Consider the following 24433-nt stretch of genomic DNA (forward strand, 5'->3'; position numbering starts at 1 on the left):
GTAGTTTGCTTGTTTTTTGTCCGAAATTTGCTCGTAATCCGTCTGGAATTTCGCTGAAAATTATCCGCCATTTTTCGGTATTTTGCACGAAAAGAGTTGCTTATGTTTTCATGTTGCTTATTTGCCCGAAATTTGCCCATAATTAACATGTAGTTCTCCCGTCGCTTACTACTTTTGGGCAATTTTCAGCTAAATAAGAGGCAAACTACAGGCTTACACAAGGAGGAGACAAGGCAAAAGATGGGCAAATTAATCTTGGAAATTCTGTAAAAAATTTGTAACAAAATGTGTAAAAACTGTAAATAACTTCGTACAAAAGGCAGAACCTTCTGACAGAACTCTGCTGGCTCCCTCTGTGACACTCAGACTCAGACAGCGTGTTGTGTTGGCGTGAGAGTTTATTAAAGAACATATGATACAACAGACATGTGTTAGATGTTATGAGAACAAAAAGACTCAACGGTCTAAACGGTCATTTTGAAGATGAAGAGATGGCAGAGGTCCAACAGAACAGGACAGTGATTGTTCTAATGCTACAGGCAGGGCTGAAAGAAGTTCAATCTAACATCACAGACACAGAGGAACGCCTTGGGTTTGGTTCTTCCAAAACAAAAAAGGGATCGCTTTCCTTCGCCGCACGCTCCGTGTTCCACACAGGGAGACAAGAGGAGTCCTGCTGCACGGGAACAACAACCAATGATTCTAAGAGCCATCAAACCTGAAATTGACCAAACCCTGAAGAACACAAAACTTCAATAGCAGCAGGTTTCTTCTTTTCTTTTCACTCGTTGCCTCCAAAGTGCTCCATTACAAACACAGCAATAACAGTTGGCAGACCCCCCCCCCCCCCCTGTACCCAGCGTGAGGCGTCTGACGGGCAGTAAGGTGCACACGTTGAAGGGAAGTACATTCAAACCGACGAGAGCTTCACTAATCCGCCGCCAACGGGCTTTGTTGAAGGAAGTGCAGGTTGATAGACGGAGAGAGAGAGAGAGGGAGAGGGGGAGAGGGGGAGAGGGAGAGAGAGAGCCATGTGTCTACGCTTCTTTGAGGACTGAGGGTCTAAAGGTATTTATTACCTTTGGGGGGGGGAGAACAAACGTTTTTCAGAAGAGAAGTCCACTGGCGACCGGGCGGAGCCGTGTGCCAGAGTGAGTACGGAGATGAGTAAGGGCGCAGGTGACGTCACCGGGGGGTGCCGGGCTCTCCTGAAGCCGCGGCTCGCTCTTTAAGTACGCCGACGTTCGGCCGGAACATTCCAGAGTCAGTAAGGTCCATGATCCGGCCGAAGTGCGGAGGTGCTGGGGCGGCCGGGAGCCTCAGTAGATGGTGAGGCTGACCGAGCGGTTCATCTTCTTGCCAATGAGTCTGGAGGGTCTGGGGTTGGACTGCTGCACGGTGGAGCGGGTCAGGATCCGGTCTGTGGACAGAACCTTCTCCTCCGCCGCGGCCCGAGCCATCTGGGCCTTCTTCAGCTCCCTGGAAGAGACGGGAAGGTTAGTTAATATGAAAGCAGGCAGAATACAAGACGGTACAACACAGAGAAGGGAGGGGGAGGAGGGTATGAGGTGACATCATCTCATTAACAGAGGGTCACAGGGAGGTGAAGAGAGAACCAGATAGAGCAGGAATGTTGTTTTCTACTACAAAGAGATCAAGCAGCAGTGGAGTCGTTTCCTGAGTGACTTTAAAGAGGAAAGTAGCGTTTAGATTTACCTGAGAAACTAAACACAAACGGCTACTGTGGTGCAATTAAAGTGTGGTGTGAATGCTGTGTGTGTGTGTGTGTGTTGCCGTGGCGATGTGTACTTACTTCTGCAGCAGGGCGTTCTTGAACTTCTCGGCATTGAGCTCCACCCTCAGCTGGTCGGCACTCATCCTAGCAGCAGTGAGGAGCACCGGGTGTTTGATGAGGTCAGAGGTCGACGGGCGCCTGGAGGGGTCAGGGTGGATCATCAGCTGAAACACAAGAAGAAGAGGAGGATTACAAACTAAGAACAAACAGGAAGTTGGGTTTGTGTCTGTAAACAGTAAAGTCTCTGGAGGATCATCTAGTCCAGGACCTGAGTGAGAACTAAACCCAGATCAGCTGTGTTGCACTGCGTTACCTTGAGCAGACTGATGAAGTCCGGGCTGAGCACCTGGGGGATGGCGGGCAGTTTGCCTCGGCGGATCTCGTGCCACTTGTCTCCGTTGGTGGGCAGAGGCTCCGCCCCCGAGGCGCTGACCACAGTGAGGGCCAGAGCAAAGATGTCTGCCTTAGTGAGGTTAGTGTAGACCTGAAGACGGAGCAGAGAGGAAGTTAGTGACCTCAGCTGAAGCTCGGCCCAAACAGGAAGGAGTTCTTTAGAAGAAGGACCACACACCTCTTGTAGGACCTCGTTGGCGAGGTAGCGGCTGTCGCCCTCCTCCACCTGGGGGTTGTTGACTCTCGTCACGTGACCAAGATCACCTATTTTGTAGACGACGCTGGTGGTCAAGCCCTCATCGTCGTCGTCGTATTCTTCACAGCTCGCTACAGACTTCCGTGAGATGAAGATGTTGCCTAGGGACAAAAACAACAACAAAACATTTAGATCCTGATGGGGGGGCGGGGTTAGGGTTATGTGACTCCTGTGTGTGTTGCTGTGACTCACTGGGCTTGATGTCCATGTGTACCAGGGAGGTGGAGTGGATGTACTTCAGGCCTCTGGCCACCTGCAGCAGCAGATCCTTCAGCTCCAGCTCAGACAGGTAGCTCAGCCGCCGGTAGTTCTCCGCGATGACGTCCGACAGCGTGCCTCCGTTGCAGTACTCGTTCTGGATGAGCATGTGGTCGTCCTCCGCCCAGGCAGAGTAGTACCGCACCACGTGAGGGTGCTGGCCCAGGACGGCGTGGGCGTAGACCTCCCTCAGGGCGTTCTGTCTGCGGGGGGGAGAGGAAGGGAAATTAAATTAAATGACTGTGCATGAGGTTATTAGTCTCCTCTCAAACCTGTTGCATCACTGTAAACCTGAGAGCTGCTTCGTCTGTAAAGCTCCACTTACTCGTCTACTGATCCTGCCAGAGGTTTCTTGGACCTCTTGATGGCGTAGATGCAGCCGTCCAGTCTTTTCACACACTTGAACACGGCTCCAAACTCTCCGCAGCCGATCTTCTCCAGCTCCAGGAACTCGGAGACGTACCGTGACATCATGTTGGTCTCCATCATGGTGATCCTCTGAGGACAGAGAGGACGGACAATGTTTACAAACGCCACATTTCCTATTCACGCCGCTTTGGCACCTCGTGAAACAAAGACGTGACACTGTTTACTTTACAACGGAGACTTAGCATCACAATGGAAGACAGGCTGCTGATGCAACCAAGAACCAGAAACACTAATAAAGACATTGTAGCTGTCCTGAAGAGTGAGAGTGAATAGTTTTGTTGCATTACTCAGTAAATGCATGGTCATGGTACCTTAGACGGAGGCAGGATCTCCTCCTCCCCCTCGCCGTCACTCGCCTCCATGTCTTCCCCACATGAGCTGAAAAGAGAGACAATAGAGGATGTTGTTACAGATTCCATCCAGGAGGTGGCAGCACTGAGGCCCTTCAAAAGCACATGGCAGCCCTCTTCAGTAACCATGAGGTTTTGAATCAGAGCCAAACCCCCTGAACTTAGACCTGACTATTCAACGGCTTTAACGAACCTGGTTACTACAGCAACGGCCTTTAATCTGCCTTCATTCAGATAACAGGAAACCTACCAAGACGCTTGTGTTTCTAGTTCTCTTATCCAGCATTAACTTCACTACTGTTTGTACACAGATAAAGTTTAGGTAAATGTGAAAGAACAAGAGTGAGGATCAAACAGATCCCAGTCATTTGGAACCCGACTCTACAAACAAGAGCTGCTGTGCTTCAAAATACTAAACCAGTGCTGTGGCATTTCAGCGACTCTTCCTCAGTCTAAACTGTAACAGATGAAGTACATACTCATTCCAGTGCGCCCGCTTCCTGTTGTTCCTCTGCTGGGTGGCAGACTGGATGAGCAGGGAGTCTGGGGTGAAGGGGTTGAAGTTGACCATGGGGGTCTGCTGTCTCCGGGCGCTGCAGTCCGCTATTGACTTTCCTGACGCCTCGGCATTCTTGAACAGGGCGACCCTCCTGCTGGAGGAGCCCGGGCCAGAGCCCCTGGCTCGGGACAGCAAACTCTGGAAAAGAGAAAAATACACAGTTTGTTAAAGCAGAGAAGAATGTGGAACATCAGCAAAGAGTCCGGATTTAAAGGGCAGAGGAGGAGACGAGTGAAAGTGTTTAAAATACAAAAAACAAACAATAACTTTAATAAGTTTAAAGGGAGCAGTTTAAATGGGAGTTGTTGTTATGTAATACGGTAACCTGTGATCACACATGTCCAGGCATAGCACCAGTACACCTGGAACACAAACTATTACACAACAGTACAGTCCTGCAGTAAGTGGGTCACTGGGTCGTAACTGACGCAGCGAAGGTAACTCGGCCAATTCAAACTAGAGAAGCTGACCTGACTGAGTTTTTGAACCCAAAACCGGTCCAGATCACATAGAGCCAGTTTACAGTAAAGTAAAGTATCAACATAAGAGCTCACCTGGTGTTAATAGTTGGATATTAAGTGAAATCACACATTTACATTAAAGGTATTAAAGCAAACACTTTTCCTCAATGAAAACACACCAGCAAGTTGTTTAGATTTGTATTAAGATCCATTTGTTATTAACTGACCTTTGGTGTGTGCGGCGTGTCAAACAGCCGGAGCTTTCTGAAGGTTTTGTGCGGAGGTGTGTCGGGACAGTCCGGGATCGGGGAGCTGGATCCTTCCCCGTCATCCTGGGCGTAAGACCGATCCGGCGAGCCGCTGTACAGCCGAGAACTCTTCATCGGCGACGGCGAGCAGTTTGGGTAGGCGACGCTGGTCTGGGAGCGCAGGGGAGTCGGGGAGTCGAAGCTGTCCTCGTCCCACAGCTCCACGTCGTCGTCCCCGCCGGACTGGTTCAGGGGGCTGCTGCCCTCCAGGAGTTTGTCGGTAGTGTCCCGGCGCAGTGGCATCGGTGAATCTAGCTCCGTGAATCCGGATTCGGCTCCCGTGCTGTTGTTAACGTCCTCTATGGGCTCGTCCTCCCCGTCGCTGGAAGTAAACTGGAGTTTCTGGCGGATCGGTCGGCTGCTGGGGGAAGCAGATCCGTGCCGATGGCGGCTGTAGCTCGACATTTTGGGATTAAAAGCCGGAGTTCGTCAACGCGAAAATCACTCGGTTGGACCCCCGGGCTGTTGTAATACCGCAGTATCACGACTCAAACCGAACCTGTAGGCTCCCAGCTACCTTTAAATAAAGGTATTTCGACGAAAAGTTCAAATAATCAAACGTTAGCCGACATCCCACAAACTGAATCCAACTCGCCTTCTTGACCCAACACGCCCATCCAGCGCCGAGAATGGCTCCCAAACAGTTCAGCCCGTACAGCAGACGGCTGGAAACGGTGCCAAAAAGAAGTTAAACGCGACCGCTGTCCGCTCAGGTGAAGTATCGGTATCTGTCACACCTTTGCCAATGGCTCGCTGATACACAAACGCGTCTTTCCGCTGTAAAGTCACTGTGATGTTTACAAAATCCCGTTTGAACGAGTCGAAGAGTGGGCTCTTCCTATCACGCGCGTGGCAGAGGACTTCCCGCGACCGTTGGTCATGTGCTCCTGGGCAGCCAATCAGAGCGCTTCCCGACATTTTGAAAGATGGGCGTCCCAGAGGGGGGTTTTGAGGGGGTGACGTCACCGCGAAAATCCGAAGCCTACAGAATTTGTGGTTAAGACCCGCCATGCGTAGCGTTCAAGAGCCAATTTCAAGCCCTATGGTGACCACAACTTCAATGAGTTTACTTTAGGACGCGTATAATCATTTTGATAATAAAATAATGTCAGAAAAAGCTTCGCCGCTGTCAAATTCAACTCTTGCAGTGCCTCGCGCGGCCACGCGTGAGGGGCGGGGCTTACCAAAAAGTGCTGTGGGATTCAGAATGAAGTGACGTCACCGGTGGAAAGGCAACAATCTGGCGCGAACGCATGCCTCTCATGTTGTTAAAGTCACACAATGGCATTAACTTCCGAGACAATGCCTCCATTATTGAGAACACAAGAACAAAGCATTGACCATACAAACTAATTAAAGTCAAAGCCTTCTATCTCTTGTGTGATATAGCACATACTTAACACCGTGATACATGAGAATGACGAAATAAAGGTAAACTACAAAGTTCAGTTTCAGCCCAGACCACAACAAAAGAACAGGTTTTCTACATTCTAGAAGAAGACTAACACAGTTGTATCAATTGCTTCCACATTATTCATCAGATAGATAGGATATGGGAAATTGGAACATTTACACCCACATTTGTTTGGAAGCACATTTTCTTATGACCTTTAAGAAACCGCATCATTTTTTTTAATCTCCAATACATTAATCATTCAGCATTCACTATATTAACTTGTATTACTTAAGTTTTACTATGCATTGTTAATTTTCCTTAAAGCAATTGCCCAGTTTGGGATCAATAAAAGTATCTACGTATATCAGTACTAATAAATGATTGTTGTGACAGGGTTATTCATGTTTTTCAATTTCACTTTTATGCTGGACTTCATCCACAGACATTGTAAATCTAATTTGAGGGACGATATTTTTTACTCAAAATTGTGGCAAACAATATAAAACAAAGTGGATTGGAGTCAACTGATCACACAATATTTTTTTATTAGAAATAGCATTAGCTGTACAAGGACGTGCACTGTGCACCATAAACATTAGAAAGCATTTCCCCTCTCCGTTCTGGTCAGGGTCAAAATAGCATAGCTGTAGTCCAGTTATTGAAATTCTATATACAAATAAAAGCTAAGTTTTTTTGTGGAAAAAAACATGGAAGACATGATTTATCTTGTTTGTAAAGTCCAATTGAGATAGTTTTCAGTCTCATTCACAGTCCAACATTCCGTTTGATTTTTGCCATCAATCCTCCAGGCCTGGCGACTCGCCTTGTTGTATTCTTGATGCTATTCTAATGGCTTCCTCCAGCGAAGGCTGATCACTGAGCTGGAGGGAGAGAAAAAAACAAACACTTATTCATGCACTGATAATCAATTAGTCGATCAGTACTTTACGGCACATTAAGTCATGCGACGTGTCATCAACACTGATTAATCTGTGTACAAACTTCTTTGTTTGTTTTTCAGGCTAAACAATGGTTCATTTACATTGGTGTGATCAAAAGTAGCTCATACTGAATATTCAGTGGCAAAGACTGGAATAATGAATACTAAATAGAGAGTTTCCTTTAGGACTTTAGGACAATTGTTAAGTTAAATTAAATTGTGCTTATGATATATAAAAAAAAAAGTTGCTAGTGTCATGCTTTAGTTGTGGTGACTGAGATGAACCTTCACAGGCACGTAATGATGTAAAGACCTTGTCAGCCAACGATGAAAATGCTTGTTTCTAATGTAAAGTTAGTATAGTAGTAGGTGGACATATTCAGTCTTTCCACCTGCATCCAAATCCACCTTCTATGCACCCTACCTACCAGGATGTCCATCTAAGCATTAGAGCAAACAGCTAAACAGGGTGTGTGGACTGGGGAGGGATTAACTGGGGTGAGACCAATTAAAGGGTGTTTGGTATCAACTGAAACACTAATCAGTATAAAAGATAACAAACAAAACAAAACACTAAGCCTGAGTTTCCATCACAAGCGTCAATAGAGAAAAGCAGCAGAAACAAGAGGTGGTAGGAGGCGTTAGAGGCCCTGTGGACAAGGAGCTGAGACTTCTCTGCTTCATGCAGTCATGAAGATCACAGATGGAACTCACTCCACCAATTCATTCACTCCTACTAACCTGTACAGCAATGTGAGTGCCGTTGGAGGTGGCCAATAACGTGACTGGATGAATATCATCCTGTTCTTGTGTGTAGGCTGCCTCCTCCACAGTTTGGAACGAGGCCATGTCCGGCGTCATGATGGCCACCTGAGGGAGACAGAAACATTTTAGTCCATCGAGACATCTCGTCTGTCGGGGGTACTGCGTTCATTTATGGCATCTCGTGCCGTCACAGAATGCCCAGTAGACATATGGAGGCCCACAAACAAGGCCTGAATGTTCAAATGTCCAACAGCCAGGATAGAAATAGCCCCGCAGCCAAACATCCTTGTTCATATGCCGTTAGTTTAGCTTCTAACATTTCAAGTCGAGGTCACTGGTTGCAGGCATTTGTTTCCTAATCATAGTTACTGTGTCCCCAGAAACTTGACTGCTGTCCAGGAGCAGAGCACCTTCATCACCTCCACAAAGTCGTCCTTATAATCACAACATTTCTACAGGCCACCTTGGAACGCTTACCTGTTCCTCTGAGCCATCTGTTGTTACCATAGCAACGGAGTGAGCACCTTGCGTTGTCAGCTCATGGGCTGGGATGGTAATGGTTGTGCCTTCTTGGGTTACCATGGTGATTGTGCCACCCATAGCTTGCAAATCTGCATCAGAGATGCTGACCTGGTGAGACACAAAACAGAGGAAACAACAGTTACTATGGTAACAATTATGGGATACTAATGCAGATATATGAAAATGGTCTGATTGTGAATTAACATTTTCATTTTAAGTATAGCACAAATATCTGTCCAGCTAACAGGAAGCCCCTTTATGTGTAAACTGTATCAGAGACAGACATGAGCAGATGTGGATGTAAAACTTAGATCTAGCAAACACTCATAGTGAAACATCCTCTTCCTCATTTCCCCCACCTGCTCTGAGTTGCCAGTTAAATTTCGTGTAACATTACAGTTGTTATATCAATCCAGTCAGAGGACAAAAGTTCAGTGTTCTCTTTGGTGTAGAGCAGCAGAGCAGCCTGCCTCTCCACAGCTGATTTGATAAGAAGCCTTTGATCTCCTGTAATTTCATTTGCTGGAATCGTGCTGCAGCATGAACGGCACAATGTAAGAAAGCTCACAGGCCGCAGGCTGCAGCTCGGAACGGCTCATCTCAACTCATTTATTCACCCAAACTAATTTCACTGCAACTTGAACCCCTTCGGATCCCGGAACACATCTTTACTGTTGTTACATTACCTGCTGTTGAGTTCCGTCCTCTTGCGTTACCAAGGCAACGTGTTGCCGTCCCACCATCTCTACACCCTCCACAGGAACCTGGTCTGTGTCGTCTGCTTCTACCACTGCTGCTGTGTAGCTCACATTAGGGTCATCGATGGCGTCTGGATGAAGTGCAGGTGTTTGTTTACGTCATCAGCCAGCATTCATGTCATCCATACAGCATTTAAATATATATTCTATATATGTGACCCACCTGTGGGGGGTTCAAAGTAGGCCTCCTGCTCCTCCTCGATGGGCTCCGTGTCGTTGTGTGCTGTGCGTTTGTGCATGGCCAGTGTGGAAATCTGCTTGTACGTTTTGCCACAGTGGTTGCAATTGTAAGGTTTACAGGGTGTGTGAACCACATGGTGCTTGTAAAGGCTGGAGTATTCTGTGAAGCGCTTCTCGCACCCAGGCACAGTGCAAACGTAAGGTTTCTCTCCTGGAAAGTGAGGAAAAAATCGATCAGAGAACTTCCCACAATCACAAAACCTTCCTCTGCTAGGCAATGCAAATGTAAGCTGCTCACCGGTGTGAATTCTCATGTGGTTTTTGTAGTTGGTGGCACTTGCGAAGGAGCGTCCACAGCTGGGCTCAGAGCAGTAGTACGGCCGCTCTCCGGTGTGTGTCCGGATGTGAACTTTGCGAATGTTGGAGGTGGTAAACGATCTGCCGCAGCCATCAACAGGACATTTGAAAGGCTTCTCTCCTGCAGACCAGAGGTGGGACACATGAGACACTGGGTCAAAGTTCAGGTTTCCACTTCTACATCTCCACACTTTTTGGACCAGGATGTGCAAATTTGATCTGGGTGCTGAACAGACGAACTTTGTTCCAGACTTACAGTACAAACAAGGCAGGCTTAGGACTGAGTGGGTAACTTCCTGTGTGCAGTGCTGTACCTGTATGAGTTCGTGTGTGCTTTTGGAGGTCTCCAGAGGTTTTGAAGGACTTGCAGCAGTTCATCTCCTGACATCTATATGGCTTTTCACCAGTGTGAGTGCGAGAGTGACTCTTTAGTCCATACCCTGAAAATGCCATGAGAACAAAGATTGTGATTCATATTCATAAAGTCTTTTTACAGGTTAACCCTTGGATTCCTGCTTCATTCTGGTTCAGCCATATAAGGAACAAGACTTAAACTGCCTGTTAGAAAGAAAGCCCACAGCCGTTTGGTACCTGTTGCAAACTTCTTCCCACAGCCAACAAACTCACAGACGTACGGTTTGTCTCCAGTATGGGAGCGCTCGTGTACCTATGGAGACACAAAACACTCATTTATAGTTTTGGGTCACCACATAAAATAAACACAAAGATGATGTGCCACAATGTCAACAAAAGCTTTTGTAAGAATTCCAATCTACAGCTGAGATTCAGTTTCTGAGACTAAATTAGTAGCATCCAACATTAAGCAGCAGAGGAGAGCACACACAGACAGACACACACCTTGAGATGGTGAGCAGTCGTGTAGAGCTTTCCGCAGCCCTCATAATCGCAGCGGAATGACTTCTCTCCTACATTTGAAACCCTTCCTGACCTGCTGTCTTGACCCTGCAACACAATCTGAAACAATACGACAAATTCATTTAGAACCATTTGGTAAAAACCAGAGAGACAAATGAAAGGTCATTCTGTATGAGGACACTTTACCCGCATGTGTACGCCATTGTCTGTCTCCACTTTGCCAAAGGACCCAAAGGAGTTCTCTATATTCTCCACCTGGGAAGGAGAAACCAAAACCAAACATGCTTTTGTGTTTGACTGAATAATAACGTTCATATCCAAGATACTGTAGAACCATCCAAGACAAAGATAAAACAAGTGTGACATGATGTAGTACCTTGGTAGTGTACTGCTCCAGCACACTGATGGTCTCGGGGTCGATGGCGGTGGCATCTGCCTGCAGGTCTGCAATGGTGCCATCAGCCTGGATGGCCAGGATGGTGTTGGACTGGGGCATGTGTACTGTGTGCTGGATGTAGGCGGTGCTGCCGTCCTCCAGCTGCACCTCCTGCAGGCCACTGTGGTCATACGCATCTGGGTAGGATCAAAGAAAGAGAGGGGACATGAGCTCAGAAACCGGGCTCAGGTTCAATGGGACACACAAGATGGCCGTTTCCACGATATGTCTGTAATCAAAATATTTATTACTTTATACAACTCACCCAGTTACAAGGCACATTGAGTTAAGATAGAACTGTGTTTATTTGCATAAACAAATTAAAGCAAATCCTATTGTAAGTGCTCAGAGCCCGAAGCAAAACCACATCCAAAGACAAGTTCTTGCCATTGAAATGTTACCTTTGGGTGTGTGTATGTAGGCTGTTGTGCCGTCCTCCAGCTGGACCGTCTGCCCATCCTCAAGCTGCAAACTGTCCCCTCCTACAACAGCAAACACATCACACATTAGTACCTCATACATTAGAACCCAAATACTCCATGACACTTCCCATGATTTCTCCTCTGTTTTGGTTTGTCTCTTACCTCCTTTAGGCATGGTCACGTGTTGGACGTAGGCAGCAGAGCCGTCTTCCAGCTGGATCACCTGGCCGTCCATAATCTGTCCGTCTGCGAAGGAGGCTTTGGTGTCATGCTGGATGTATGCAGTGGAACCGTCGGCCAGAGTAACAGCCTGCAGGCTCACTGTGTCCATGCTCTCCATCTGATCAGCATCTGGGAAATGATGACAGTCAACGTTTGGACCGTGGTGCCTCCAGAAGCCACAGAGAAGTTTGACTAATCCCAATCTTCAGTATCCTTTTAATACAACCTTCAATTTGTTTACCAAATAAACCAGAGGGGGCGTGATGAAACATCCTTCTGGATTCATCTCACTCAATGACCATGCTTCATTTCTGAATCTATCCATAGTTATCTTAGTGTTGACACATATACAATACAGTTTACTGCGTCCAATATATAGTTCACATAACAGACATTATAAGATTGTTAATTTTCACATTTGACTTCTGAACTTGTCTTCAAATGTTCGTTAAGGGCAACAACAGAAGGAAGTGAGGGATTATGACGCACACAGATTATTAAAGATGTGAATTAATCAATAATGCAGCCAGTTGTCCATGTTGACAGGGTTGTAGTGGGCATTAAGAGGATGAAGACATGGAGGAAGTGAACCCTCCTGCTGGTTTATGATCTCACCTGCCACCGTCACCGCCTCTGCCAGACACAGAGTGACCGGCTGCCCGTCTGCGTCATGAAACTCCGCCATTCCCTGGGAATCCCGGTTGATCTGGGCCAGGAGCATGATTCAGCTGCTGGGAGGACACATGCAGGACAATCGGTTTAACACTACACTGGGAACCCACGTTTCAGGAAGAGCACACACACACACGATATAAACACACACAGGCCGATGATGCTGCCAGCTGACACGATGTGACAGCTAGTGACACTTGTTACATGACGCGATGGAAGCTTAGATACGTGTTTGCCACATTACAGACACATTATCCATCACAATCTGTAGCGTTTCCCATTAAATGGCCCCCGTTTGTTGTACTTTAATCAGCGCCGCTAACAGACTGCTGCTGCTGGGTTCTCACTGCGGTCTGCTGCGCTGTTTTGGCGCATTTTAGTTGGATAGCTCGAGTGGCTAGTTAGCTGCTACGTAGCACAGCGAACTGACAAGTCTTAATGTGACATTATGAGCTGCGTGTAAGGGAGCGTGTGTTTAAATCAGAGCGCTGTTAAGCTACAGTAAAGGCCGAGACTCGAAACCTTTAAGCGTCTGACAGCTGAAGCCGCCGTGACTTGTCAGAAAGTAGCGACGTTAGCCACAATGCTAATAGCGCTGCTAAACACGCCAAGCAGTTGTGTTCCGACTTTTAAGTGGCTGACAATAAACGAGTCATTTCGTTCAAATGTTCGGCTTAACTGCAACACAGCGGGACAAACTTCGCATTAACCGTCTAAAGTGTCTCCCCGGGGCCGGGGCGCTAGCTAGCTGGCTCCATCAAGCTTCCAGCAGCACAAATGTAACTAGCAGCGGCAGTTAGCCAACAAGAAGCGGAATCCATGAGCTCATTAAAGATAACAGAGGCGTAAAGACTCAGGGGTGAAGCTTTATTTGAGTCAAGGAGAAGAAGTCCGTATTCTTCCGCATCCCCGCTGCCGCCCGTCCCTCCTCTCCCAGAGCCGGCTGAGGGAATAATGCACACTGGGTAAAAACCAATTTATATACTAACCTCCGAAAAATTTCCAACAATTCCTCCTGTTCGACCACCATGCAACACTGCAGGAAACGCTGAGCGCCGCCACACACGGGAACATGTATGACGTAAACACCCTACAAATACTGACCCGCCCACTTCCGAAAGGAAACACGGTGATTCGTTAAAGCGATGGCCTGTTGCGTATTCATTGGTCAACCTGTACGCCAATCATCCACAGTGCCACGCTTGTATTTCCATTATTCACGTTCTCGGGCCCCTGATGGACGCCATTCCGCGTCGGTTTTCGTATTGTCTCGGCTTTTTCCTTGTTATTGTGCCGCGTCGTCGTATGTTATATACACTGACGTATCGACGTGATACAGCAGTTAGCTGACTGTTGCGTTTCCACGCTATTACGTGTCACCCGGGCCGACATGTCTCATAATTCTGTAATGTAAACAGCGGTGTGTGGGAGATTTGTCGGCATCCATGTTGAAAACAAGGTGGTGTGGGAAACAGGGGGAATGTGGGCAATGCAGTGAAGAGCAGAGGGTTAGAGACTACACATGGAGGAGTACAGGCGGCAACACACCAACACACACTGCAACCACACACAGGCACAGACGACGACATGTTTACAAACTGACTTTTCAAACATTGCAATTCTGTGTCACGAACATGAACTGATTGGTATTTCAGAAAGTTTGAAGATGTATAATTTAGTAATGTATGTTTAATGTGACATCATTGTAACTTTGCTAGTTTGGATGACATCATTGCTGTAATCTGTTAACTGGATGACACTTAGTTAATTTATGTCATGACTAGTGTTTATTTATGCAGCATTAAGGTCTGATGGTGATGCAAACGATATCGGGAGCTTGACAGGTTTCTGAATACAAATATTTGAATGTATATATGACTCGACTGTAATTTTGTGTTTTCTAATTAAACATTTAAAGGGAAGTTGCATCTTCTTGTCATGCGTAATTATCAACTCTTTATATGAGGTCATTCATTCACTAACTATTCTCATAGTAATGAAGTGAAATTCCCAACTGATATTTTCAACATCAGGGAAATCCTTTTGGAACATATGGATCATATATTCTTTCTTTAAACAGTGACTAAAAGAAATAGAACTTCTTCTTACAACTACATGCCTCATTGGTGAAATTCAGATTTGTTACTTCACACACTTTCATCTTCCAGTGAAGTGAATTGCAGATGCATTGATGGCACGTTCAGGCAGTTCCTGCTCCTGTGGCCAAATAAGGAGGACAGAGGACAAAAAATGATTCTAACTGCACACCAGACAGATTTTAAAGACATAACAGGTTTAGCTGAGGCCTCATTGTTGATTAAAGAGAGAAATCCTTACACAGCAGCAGAGAGTCCTCGTCTACGACCATAGCAACACGGACGTGACGGTTGTGTTAGGTAATGCACACTTGTCAGCTGATTGGCAGGCACCCACACCCCTCCAAACGCCTGGCCGGCCCTGAATGGCTCTCCATGGGAACCAACATCAACAGTGAGGTGAAGTTTCTGTCTGCAGCTGACTGTGGGCGACACAGGCAGGGGATTTGTTACAACTGTAGGTAACGTACTCACTGAGTCTTTACTGCTTACCTCAGAGACGTGTGCCAGCTAGTTCAGAACAGACAAGCAGATATATATGTGTTTAATTTGGTGTTTGAGTGACAGAACAGACACTTTTTTCTAATTATTATCATTGCCAGTGAAGGTAAGACACTGTGTTAATGTGTATGGAGTCATTTCATGATTAAATACTGTCTTGTCTTCTGCCCTGGCCTCGCTCTCTCTCTTTGTTTTACAAGATCAGAAATAAAGTAAAACATAACTTCTTATACAATGCATTATGAAAAACAAGGGCAACACATGACTGTAACTACAAGAACGTACATCTGCAACCTGACAAAATGTTTTGAGTACAGTGGAAAAAAAGATAGCAATAGTTCAAAACTGATTGTTGACTTTTCGGTATTCGATACAAGTCAATGTTTTCTGATTTTCCTGTAGTTCCCAGCTATGAAATCATACATAAACTACCTAAAATGTAAAGAAAACCAAATGTGTGATTGCTTCAGTATTAGGATGACATCACTGACCTCTGAGGCTTTGCTGCCTCTGGAGGCATGCAGTCTGCTCCCACTGTTCCTGGGCAAAGGGAGCAGTAATGTTGTCTTTGTGGTCGACACGTCAGAGGACATGAGAGCTGCTCTGGCGTCGGTGAAGCGGCTGCTGATCCAGACTCTGCTGACCAAGGCCTCTCTCAGAGACTCTCTCTTCAACATAGTGACCTTCTCCCGCCAGGTGAGGCCGGGCCGACAGCTCATACCTACATGATGACAGATTATTATTCAAGAATGAATCTGAACCCTCTGCCTTGTGTCAAACGGACCACTAAGATAGCTGGGTTCTCTGTCTCTCCTCCTGCTCCTACATTTCAAATGGCTGCAGCTAGTTTACCCTTCTCTCACCCGTTGCAGATCAGCTGCTGGGCCCCCCACATGCTCCCCTGTGTTCCTGACACGGTGTACAGGGCTCTGTCTTGGATTCACTCCATCAGCTGCAGCCCTGGCAGGGATCTCCTGGCTGCCCTGACTGCGGCCCTCACTGACCCTGCCTGCTACACGGTCCACCTGCTCACTCGGGATCTCCCTGATCAGATACAGGCTGTGCTGCGAGGCCTGCACACACTGGCATCTGGCAGGGCTGTGAACCTCTTCTACCTGTTGGACTCAGGCAAACAGCTGGACGGCAAAACTAAAGATTACCTGCAGTGTTTGACGTGCGCAACAAGAGGGAGCTGCTATGTGATTCCTGTCAGTTTAAGTGGAGTGCTAGAGAAGGTATCAATGCTGGGAGTTGTGATCATCCAAGTCTGTGTGTCAAACAAAGTTGAGAGGGGAGACAGAAATGTGATGTGAGCTCTGATTCTCTCTCTTCCTCCCTCCCTCCCTCTCTCTCTCCCTCCTCTGTGTATGCATGTTACCAGGTGATTCCTCTGTACACAGCTGAATGTTGTCTTCAGTCAACCCCTGTCATAATCCCTCATCAGCACAACGCGTCCTCACCTCTGCTCCGGTTCGTCTCCACGGTTACACAAACAGCTCATTACAGTCAGTGTTACAGTGGAGAAGAGTTTGAGAGAACCTGAACAGGAAGATGTCGTCCTTCAACTGATCTGAAAGCCAGATAAGATATTACAGATACGACGACGTGAAACTTCTTGTATCTCCAGCCACAATCACAATCAGGTCTCAATTAGCATCACAACAGTTTGTACTGCATCACCTCAGCTGTTTCCTCCATCTCCCAGGAGCAGTCTGGGTAATCCTCTCTGTCCAGTTACCTCCTGCATATTACCTGGACGATCACTGTGTCATGGGAGGTTCCTCTCAGGATGCAGGGTTCTGGCCCGGAGGAGGCTGGACGGCTTTTACCACCTGGGCACTCTGTTACAGGAAGTACAGGTGAAATAAGTGAAGTACAGTGTTTACTTATATTCATACAAAGTTATGACCAAGTAAGACAGTAAGATAGATTTCCTGTTTGCATGTTTGCATGTTTCCATACAGGGACCGCATACTCAGGGCCGCGGAGGAGTGTGGCTAGTCCATTTTTACCATTCAGGACATGCTAGTTTGGATGCCATGTCCTCCCACCGGCAGCTGGTTTGCTCCCTCGACATGGTCAACCACCCGAGGCCCCCCACATTCCGTATGGCACCTGGAGATGCAGTCCTGTCACCATGGGAACCAGACCAGAGGAGGTACGGGCCGGGAAGAGTGATGGCCCCCGCAGAGTACAGAGAATGTCCAGGAGGTACCATGGGGATCATGTTTGGGTTAAAGTGATGGTCATGATTTTTCTCTCAGTAAATCAGTAAGATCACATCTCTCTCCATTTAGCAGACAGTGTTGTGGTCCTCCGGGTGCTGATGTGGGATGGCTGTGTGTCTGTGGTTCCTGATGGTCTGGTTGTGCCCATCTCTGCTCCTCACTATGACAGAACAGTCAGAGAGCTCTCAATCTTAAAATCAGCCTCTAGTCGTTGTTGCACCTGGCTGTGTGCTGGCAGCTCCTCCTGCATACCGAGGCTGAGCTGCATGGACTGCTGTCAGTCGGCTGCAGCGTCTTACTGCTGCGCTTACGGAAACAAATGGCAGGACACATCTGCACACACTCCTCTGGACAGCTTTGGGACGAAGAACGGGTTTGAGAAGGCAGAGATAGAAAAGCAGCTGGACCTAAAGGATACAGATATGAGGATGACGAGGGACCCGGAGGTGCCATCTCCCTCCTCTCCATCACTCTATGAGGCCAGATTGGCGTTTCCTCCTGCAGTAAAGTTGAGTAAAGACGTCCGCCCCCCCTGGAGATACTGGAGAAGAACCGACTCAGAGCCACAGTACAGACAGCCAGGTGGGAGACACACACTGACACCACCAGGAAGAAATGCCAATTCATTCACACACACGCCGACAGGATGCTGCTTGGTCACTCTGAAACGCTAAACAATGTCTTTTTCATCTCCAGGGAGGACAGTGCCAAGAAGAATCACACAGTCTCTCTCAGCCAGCTTCAGCTACCCTGTCCCACCAACCAGCGCTTCACACAATCGCAGCTCATTGTTTCAGTCGCTTCCCGGCTCTGGAGGGAGAAGAGCAAACATCAGAGACGTGTTTGGAACCAACAACTTCAGACCTCAGCCTCCTGCTGGATTTCGGCCGCTCTCTTGCAAAAGCGCGAACGCTGTTAACGCATAAGTTTGTAAGCATGTAAAGAAATAACATGTACTGATAAAAATACTTTATTTTGATACACTGGTGTGGCATCGGTGCAGGCAGAGGTCATTTCAATGTGTTGCATAATGTTCAAGAGCAAAACGTTGACATACAGTCGACATAATCAGTTACTTCAGTAAAATGACAATTTGGCTTCTCAGTAGGCAGAAAAATAAAATGTAAATTCTTCACAATTAAGCACAATTAAATAAAAAAATAGACGATCATCTGAATTTAAAAAGCACGAAAACAAAAGTGGTCCAGTTTGGATCAGGCCAGACGAAGGGTCAGAGGACAAAGGTCAGGTTGACACTCTCCCCAGCGCTGATGCTGATCACCTGGGTCTTCTTCTGCGACTTTGGCCCGGTGGCTGTGATGGAGTACGTCCCTGGACAAACCTCAATGAAGCAATGGGCGCTTGCAGCCGACCCCTGACCCTGAACACCAGGGGGGGTCCAAGGCACCAGCTGTGGGTGGAACCTGCACAGGTGTCTCCTCTCAGCGTCACTGGTCTCAGTGCCAAAGCCACACTCATAAAGCATCTGCAACACACACACACAGAGTTCACATCGTACCTCATAAATTGGTCTTAATCTTTGGTTACCGCCACATAGAAAGATTATTATTTTACTCACCTGACACTGATCGGTCATCTGTGCCATGAGCTCTGCCGTGGTTTCAAAGGCATCATCACGGTTTGCGTTGATTCTCTAAAATGCATAAGAAGAAATGAGATGCAAACATTCAAAGTCTCATCACTGAAGTTCAGTTCATATAAGGAAAGCTTGCAGGAACCTCCACAGCCTTTCGTTTGTGTCGCTCTGTGCTGCTGGAGGTTTGGGGAGTCCAGTCCAACAGACGCCTTGAAGCCCGCTCAAGCACCTCCTGGCCCAGACGGGTTGAGCGCTGCAGCGTGGACTCCAGCCAGGACCGGCTCGCCATGGACCAGACCACTTAGACCCAGGAGGCCTTCACCTGAGGAGGAAGATGCAGAGAATGCAGTGAACTTCAAACCCATCCCCAGTACATGCTTAAAGAAAAGAACGGATTTGTTGCTGCTTGTATTAGTGATTTCTCGAGGTGTGTGTGTGTGTGTGTCTGTGCACTTTGGGTAAAAAGCGGTATTTATTCGCAACACACTTGAATGCCTACAAAGATGATTGGTCACTTGTCATCACGTGACACCGCGACGAAAATTTCTCTCGATTTGTACAAATGTTTCTGTATGTTTGAGTGTTGACACCGTTACCCTTAAATATCTTAAACTTTCAGTATTCGTGGGGTTTGGTCTTCCTGTCTTGCGCATTGACTACAGACTCCAGGCCAAGGGTGGTGTAAAGAAAACGCGGAAAACCCTTGAACGCATCATTAGGCACTCAACCTAACGCCCAATTAAAACAAACCAGTGAATCCTGGCGGGCTGTGGCTGTTGCTGACCTGTACCGGGTCCTCACTGACGCCAGCTCACTTCAGTCAACACAACGAGTAACGATTCTGACGGCACTGTGAGTGGATTACCACGACTTTGCTAACGTTAATGTCAACAAAGTTTGCATGACTTTAAGGTTACAGGCGCTGTCAGCTGGTTCACACACACACACACCGCTCAATCCCTGCAGCACGCACACATACACACCACACACACGGTTACCTTCTCGGGGATCGTTTCCATTCGGAACCGCGCAGCTGTGTTGAGAGGAAATCGTGCACTTTGAGCCACGCCCATAAAGCCTACAGCCAGGCTCGCGCTCCCGCAGAGCTCCGCGGGTTAAAGCTTCACTCCGCGTTTATCTGTGCAGATCCTCAACCTCCAGACGATCCGCTCGATGATGTCACAGCGCTCATTACATTGGCGCCTTTACGAAAAACCCATTTCGCAATGAGCCTGACGGCATCATACAGGACCGAGGTGCCACAAGCCCCGCCCCCCTGCGTGGTTCGGGTCTCAGCCCCTCTTGATCTGGGCTCAGTCCCATTACAGTTCATGTGCAGATTAGCGGGTATGTAGGAAACACTCAGCCACGTCATGCATCAAACGTGCATCCATGACCTTCAGAGCTTATTTAACACAAACTGTAGTCATCTTTTGCATGAACTTGTTGCCATAGCACCTGTAATTATGCATTCTAGTTTACTACAAAGTAAGTCACATTATAAAGTCACCTGCATTCATAAACCTCTCGTGTTTACATGGTTGTTATTTATGCGTCCCTGTTGTGTTCACCTGAATGGACTGATGCACTCATCAGTCATGTTGTAAATCAAGCTATTCAAAAAGTCCACAATCAAACGTGTTGTTTCCATTTATACAGTTTATTTTTCCAAAAAACGACAAACAGAAGCATTATGCCGTCAGCACACAGGCTCCGCCCACCGCCTTGATCTTCTCCTCGGCCCGTCGGCTGAAGAACTTGGCCTTGACGATCACAGGCTGCTTGGGCAGTTTGCCTTTTCCCAGGACTTTGTAGTAGCCCTGAAAAGTTCAAATGGAACACATGGGTCAGAGACACGGGACACACCTGCATGGGTCCATCATCATCATCATCATCAGACCACTCAGCCAACAACACCAAAGCAAGGTTATTAAACAAGTTCTTTAAAGTTCTGAAATGTTGAGGTCTGGAAGTCCAACATCATGTCAACAACCAAGTTCTTAAAACAGGATTCAACACTCTACTCTCATCTTTGTAAACGTTTATTGGCAAAAAAATCCAAATGCAATACTTAAGCACCCGTTTGCTTTATATTAATGGAAAACATCACAATACAGAGCGTCTGACTTATATTTACTCCATTTGAGTCAAAGATTAGACACTTATCCTCCATTATGACACCTTTGTAGCAGAAGTCTCCATTGTAAGCAGCACTGAAAGATACTGAGGAATAAAACCTCATCTCCATCCAACACTGCCTCAAATGTAACAGCTTGGTCATTGGCTCACATCAGTCAACACTTCAGCTCATTCAGACTGGCTTCCCCCCCCCCGGCTGATACTTACAGCGCGCACAGCATCGATGATGGGTGCGGGTCCCTCCGGCTTCTTGCCGTAGTTCAGCCTGGTCTGCTCGCTCACCAAGGTCCACAGCTTGTCCAAGTTGATGGTGGGGCAGTGGGTGGTGTTTCTCTTCAGGTGGTAGTGTCTCATACCCACCTTACCAAAGTACCCAGGGTGGCTGGTGAGACACAGAGGGACATTTTAACATAAACACAACTTACACAACCCTCTATCTCTGTTTGACAACAGGTCCAACAGACCCCATGAGTTTGAGCCTGTTGGTAATGCTTGATAGAAGCAAGAACAGCAGAAATGTGACTGCCCATGTGGGTGACTGGCCAATCAAGAGAGCCAGTCGGTGAATAGGACCAGTCTTCACTCTAAGAGAACTCTAGCACATCAAGACAATGTTATGTGTCGAGATGAGACTCTAGTCTCTACAGAACATGAACAAATATAGAAAACAAACCCACAGTCAGATAATAAAGCCATACAAAGAGACACATCTCCAGTCAGACCGCACAAACTCAATCTCAACATGAACTGAACACACTTCCACTCAGCTGTGTGTCATTCATTAGCACAGACAGGTGTTCTGAGGCTCAAACAGCTGACATTTAGCCCTGCCCTGTAAATACACCAACATCTACAAGTTTAATGTGTTTTAATAACCAATATGAATTTCCAATATTTACAGCAAGAAACCCACACAAGAACTCAATTCAATTAACACCACACAGGTAACACAAGTCTCTTATGTATGCAACAATGCAGAACAGGACCAACTTGACATAAAGCTGCACGGAACTTACTATTTATCGAAGTTGATTCTGTGGTGATGCATGCCACCAGCATTACCACGACCTCCAGGATGCTTCCTGTGCTTGCCTGTGGACAGAATGCAAGACATTAACACAAAATGACTTCTATACAGGATACAAGTCAATGCAGTGTAGGTTATATTCACATAGAAGAGTCCAACTTAATGCCATTCAATCAAACTTAATATGAATAAAACTGTTTAAACACATTAAGAGTGAAGGCATCACATCATCACAGTAAGCTGAGGTCTGTGACCCTCAGCAGTTACTTTAAACTGGAACACTTCAAGCCTCACATTAGTTTAGCAACAAGACTGTTAGTGAGTTTTGATGAAGAAAGCAGAGAAAACTGTACTCGTGTTTCAGATGTATTAGACCTCATCTTCACACACACGTCAGCCCAGATTCAGTGTTTAGTCTTCTCATAGAACAGAACCAGTGGGCTTCAACTCACCGATACGTCCATGTCCGTGGCTGACATGTCCTCTCAGCTTCCTAGTTTTGGTCTTCTTGGTCGGCTGTTAAAGAAAGAGTCGCTAGGTTAGTTTCTTAAATCACCCACACAGCCAAACATTAGACCGGACCCAGCTAGCTACATGGCTAAATGAGCCCGATAACGGATCATAAGCCCTGCGACCGCAACTTCGACTGGACAATGTCCAGAATAAGTCATTTTAATAGACGAACACCAGTCATTCTATCGTCTATGATGTTCTGTCGCAGGCTCCATCACAGCGCCGGGTCCATGCGTGCTGTCCAGCCTGATAGCGAGCTGCTGCTAACCGAGCTACACGTCTGAATTCAGCTACATTCACCGGGACTAAGGTGACCCGAGCCCGGCCAGCTCTGCCGCTCACACCGCGGCGGCCCAGTCTCCTCCGTGTGGGACAGACATGTTTACTGGACGCGGTTATATTAAAGTCATCATGTAGAAACAGCAGGCTGCAGGTTAGAGTGAAGGCCCGGGACAGGCGAGCTACCACAGGACTATCTCCCCTAAACATCAATGTTCCCAACGAAAATCAAGGAAATAACGTTCACGGATTAACAGTTAGACACGAGTCCATCCTTAACTATCACCGGTTTACATTTTTATGCGCAGACGAACGCGGATGGACATAGATTTGTGTTCATTCTAAAGCACAGGGACACGTAGCTGCACCTACCATCTTGGAGGCTAGTTGAAAGAGGAACGGGATTTGGAAATCGCACGGCTTTGTGCGAGATTTGCCTCCAGACAACAAACTCTACATCGCCCCCTAGCCGCTAATGTCAGGAAGTCACTTCACGCGCTCCACAGATGTACACATCACCTATGTATCATTGTATTCATTTGTCCGTTTTATAACACAAGATATTCGGTGTAAACTCATTTAATTCCATTTCATTTGACTTTTGAATTCCAACGACAAATACTAAATCGTCTGGAACGGCTTTATATTTCCCTCATAAAATGAAATACATTTGAAAATGATTTTAATTCTTATCATTTCGGTGACCTTATCATTGCTTTAATCATTCCATTTGTTTTTGCATGATCAGGTTGCTGCTCTTCTGCATAACGTCCACACTATCAACCTTAGTGACCATATCTGTGGTTTTTCACATGAATTCAAACAGACACTGAAAAGCTGATTTACATAGGGGTTTTTATTCAAATCTTCCGTTAACATGACTTGATCTTGTGACCCATCCACGTGCTCTGTAGCTGGAAGTCAAGTCTGATAAACACTTATCAGAGTGTCAAGTCTGTGAAGTCTGAAGTCAAGTCTGATAAACACTTGACTTCCAGCTACAGAGCATGTGGATGGGTCACTGACAAGATCAAGTCATGTTACATTACATTACATTACATTACGATCATTTGGCAGACGCTTTTATCCAAAGCGACTTACATTACATTACCACCCTTCGTAGAGGGGGGAGCAATTGAGGGTTCGGTGCCTTGCTCAGGGACACCTCGGCAGGGGCTCGAACCGGCGACCCTCCAGTTCCCAAGCGGAAGCACTACCCCCTATGTTAACGGAAGATTTGAATAATAACCCCTATGTAAATCAGCTTTTCAGTGTCTGTTTGAATTCATGTGGAAAACCACAGATATGGTCACTAAGGTTGATAGTGTGGACGTTATGCAGAAGAGCAGCAACCTGATCGTGCAAAAACAAATGGAATGATTAAAGCAATGATAAGGTCACCGAAATGATAAGAATTAAAATCATTTTCAAATGTATTTCATTTTCTGAGGGAACTTTAAAGACTGATAAACACATTTGTAGGTAATGATACTCTTGTTTACAGTGAGTGTGCAGTGTGTACATTGTGTAACGTCAGGGGACAGGAGAGGCTGGCCTGCTCTGCTGTCTACACCAATCACTTCATTCATGTCCCCTTGGTAGTGGACATATCGAACGCTCTCCTCCACCTGGCGACACCTGCATTTGGCTTTACAAACATCTTTTTTTCTCTTGCTTATACTACATGAATGTAAGGCA

The 24433-nt window shown here is 46.7% G+C and overlaps 4 protein-coding genes and 1 non-coding gene across 9 annotated transcripts; all 5 read right to left on the reverse strand.

Moving 5' to 3' along the window:
- Positions 1-609: 609 nt before the first annotated feature.
- Positions 610-5772, reverse strand: wee1 (WEE1 G2 checkpoint kinase). The gene is made up of 9 exons (XM_076137698.1): positions 4729-5772; positions 3961-4178; positions 3443-3509; positions 3028-3200; positions 2637-2905; positions 2367-2545; positions 2109-2279; positions 1814-1959; positions 610-1479 (listed from the first exon to the last, which is right to left on the reverse strand). The coding sequence occupies exons 1-9, from the start codon at positions 5212-5214 to the stop codon at positions 1320-1322; spliced, it is 1869 nt and encodes a 622-aa protein (XP_075993813.1). The 5' UTR covers positions 5215-5772; the 3' UTR covers positions 610-1319.
- Positions 5773-6659: 887 nt separating this feature from the next.
- Positions 6660-13448, reverse strand: znf143b (zinc finger protein 143b). 3 transcript variants are annotated; one of them, XM_076137689.1, is made up of 15 exons: positions 13345-13448; positions 12299-12414; positions 11624-11812; positions 11441-11521; positions 10980-11176; positions 10790-10858; positions 10586-10702; positions 10319-10394; positions 10042-10167; positions 9669-9848; positions 9354-9581; positions 9119-9261; positions 8388-8540; positions 7887-8015; positions 6660-7086 (listed from the first exon to the last, which is right to left on the reverse strand). In XM_076137689.1, exons 2-15 carry the CDS (start codon positions 12402-12404, stop codon positions 7003-7005), a joined length of 1878 nt encoding a protein of 625 aa, XP_075993804.1. In that variant the 5' UTR covers positions 12405-12414; positions 13345-13448; the 3' UTR covers positions 6660-7002. The 3 variants fall into 3 exon arrangements, with proteins under 3 accessions (XP_075993804.1, XP_075993802.1, XP_075993803.1); XM_076137687.1 differs by having other exon boundaries at positions 11441-11812; XM_076137688.1 differs by having other exon boundaries at positions 11441-11812; positions 12299-12411; positions 13345-13428.
- A 4686-nt stretch (positions 13449-18134) lies between these two features.
- Positions 18135-20037, reverse strand: akip1 (A kinase (PRKA) interacting protein 1). Of its 3 annotated transcripts, none has more exons than XM_076137682.1 (4): positions 19776-20037; positions 18920-19099; positions 18760-18834; positions 18135-18666 (listed from the first exon to the last, which is right to left on the reverse strand). In XM_076137682.1, exons 2-4 carry the CDS (start codon positions 19064-19066, stop codon positions 18412-18414), a joined length of 477 nt encoding a protein of 158 aa, XP_075993797.1. In that variant the 5' UTR covers positions 19067-19099; positions 19776-20037; the 3' UTR covers positions 18135-18411. The 3 variants fall into 3 exon arrangements, with proteins under 3 accessions (XP_075993797.1, XP_075993799.1, XP_075993798.1); XM_076137684.1 differs by lacking the exon at positions 19776-20037 and adding an exon at positions 19374-19394; XM_076137683.1 differs by lacking the exon at positions 19776-20037 and adding an exon at positions 19265-19352.
- Positions 20038-20418: 381 nt separating this feature from the next.
- rpl27a (ribosomal protein L27a) lies at positions 20419-23163 on the reverse strand. Its single transcript, XM_076137697.1, has 5 exons — positions 23108-23163; positions 22396-22459; positions 21933-22008; positions 21124-21298; positions 20419-20597 (listed from the first exon to the last, which is right to left on the reverse strand). The coding sequence occupies exons 1-5, from the start codon at positions 23108-23110 to the stop codon at positions 20469-20471; spliced, it is 447 nt and encodes a 148-aa protein (XP_075993812.1). The 5' UTR covers positions 23111-23163; the 3' UTR covers positions 20419-20468.
- LOC142988515 (small nucleolar RNA SNORA3/SNORA45 family) lies at positions 21431-21561 on the reverse strand. The gene has a single exon (XR_012960596.1). It is a non-coding gene; the product is annotated as a small nucleolar RNA SNORA3/SNORA45 family (small nucleolar RNA).
- Positions 23164-24433: the final 1270 nt, after the last annotated feature.

The sequence above is a fragment of the Genypterus blacodes genome, unplaced genomic scaffold (genome assembly GCF_046128005.1).
Source record: "Genypterus blacodes isolate CSIRO-AG114 ecotype Tasmania unplaced genomic scaffold, CSIRO-AGI_Gbla_v1 ptg000332l_1, whole genome shotgun sequence".
Taxonomy (NCBI): domain Eukaryota; kingdom Metazoa; phylum Chordata; class Actinopteri; order Ophidiiformes; family Ophidiidae; genus Genypterus; species Genypterus blacodes.

Coding starts and splice junctions, on each gene's coding strand:
- wee1 (XM_076137698.1), bottom strand. CDS start 5,214: ATGTCGAGCTACAGCCGCCATCGGCACGGATCTGCTTCCCCCAGCAGC. Junction 2,906..3,027: donor CTGGCAGGATCAGTAGACGA/GTAAGTGGAGCT, acceptor TCCCCCCCGCAG/ACAGAACGCCCTGAGGGAGG. Junction 1,960..2,108: donor ACTTCATCAGTCTGCTCAAG/GTAACGCAGTGC, acceptor CTTGTGTTTCAG/CTGATGATCCACCCTGACCC.
- znf143b (XM_076137687.1), bottom strand. CDS start 12,404: ATGCTCCTGGCCCAGATCAACCGGGATTCCCAGGGAATGGCGGAGTTT. Junction 10,168..10,318: donor TGGGAAGAAGTTTGCAACAG/GTACCAAACGGC, acceptor TGGCATTTTCAG/GGTATGGACTAAAGAGTCAC. Junction 9,849..10,041: donor GCACACACGAACTCATACAG/GTACAGCACTGC, acceptor TCTGGTCTGCAG/GAGAGAAGCCTTTCAAATGT.
- akip1 (XM_076137682.1), bottom strand. CDS start 19,066: ATGGCGAGCCGGTCCTGGCTGGAGTCCACGCTGCAGCGCTCAACCCGT. Junction 18,835..18,919: donor ACAAACGAAAGGCTGTGGAG/GTTCCTGCAAGC, acceptor TATGCATTTTAG/AGAATCAACGCAAACCGTGA. Junction 18,667..18,759: donor AGATGACCGATCAGTGTCAG/GTGAGTAAAATA, acceptor TGTGTGTTGCAG/ATGCTTTATGAGTGTGGCTT.
- rpl27a (XM_076137697.1), bottom strand. Junction 21,299..21,932: donor AGAATCAACTTCGATAAATA/GTAAGTTCCGTG, acceptor GTGTCTCACCAG/CCACCCTGGGTACTTTGGTA. Junction 20,598..21,123: donor TCATCGATGCTGTGCGCGCT/GTAAGTATCAGC, acceptor TGAACTTTTCAG/GGCTACTACAAAGTCCTGGG.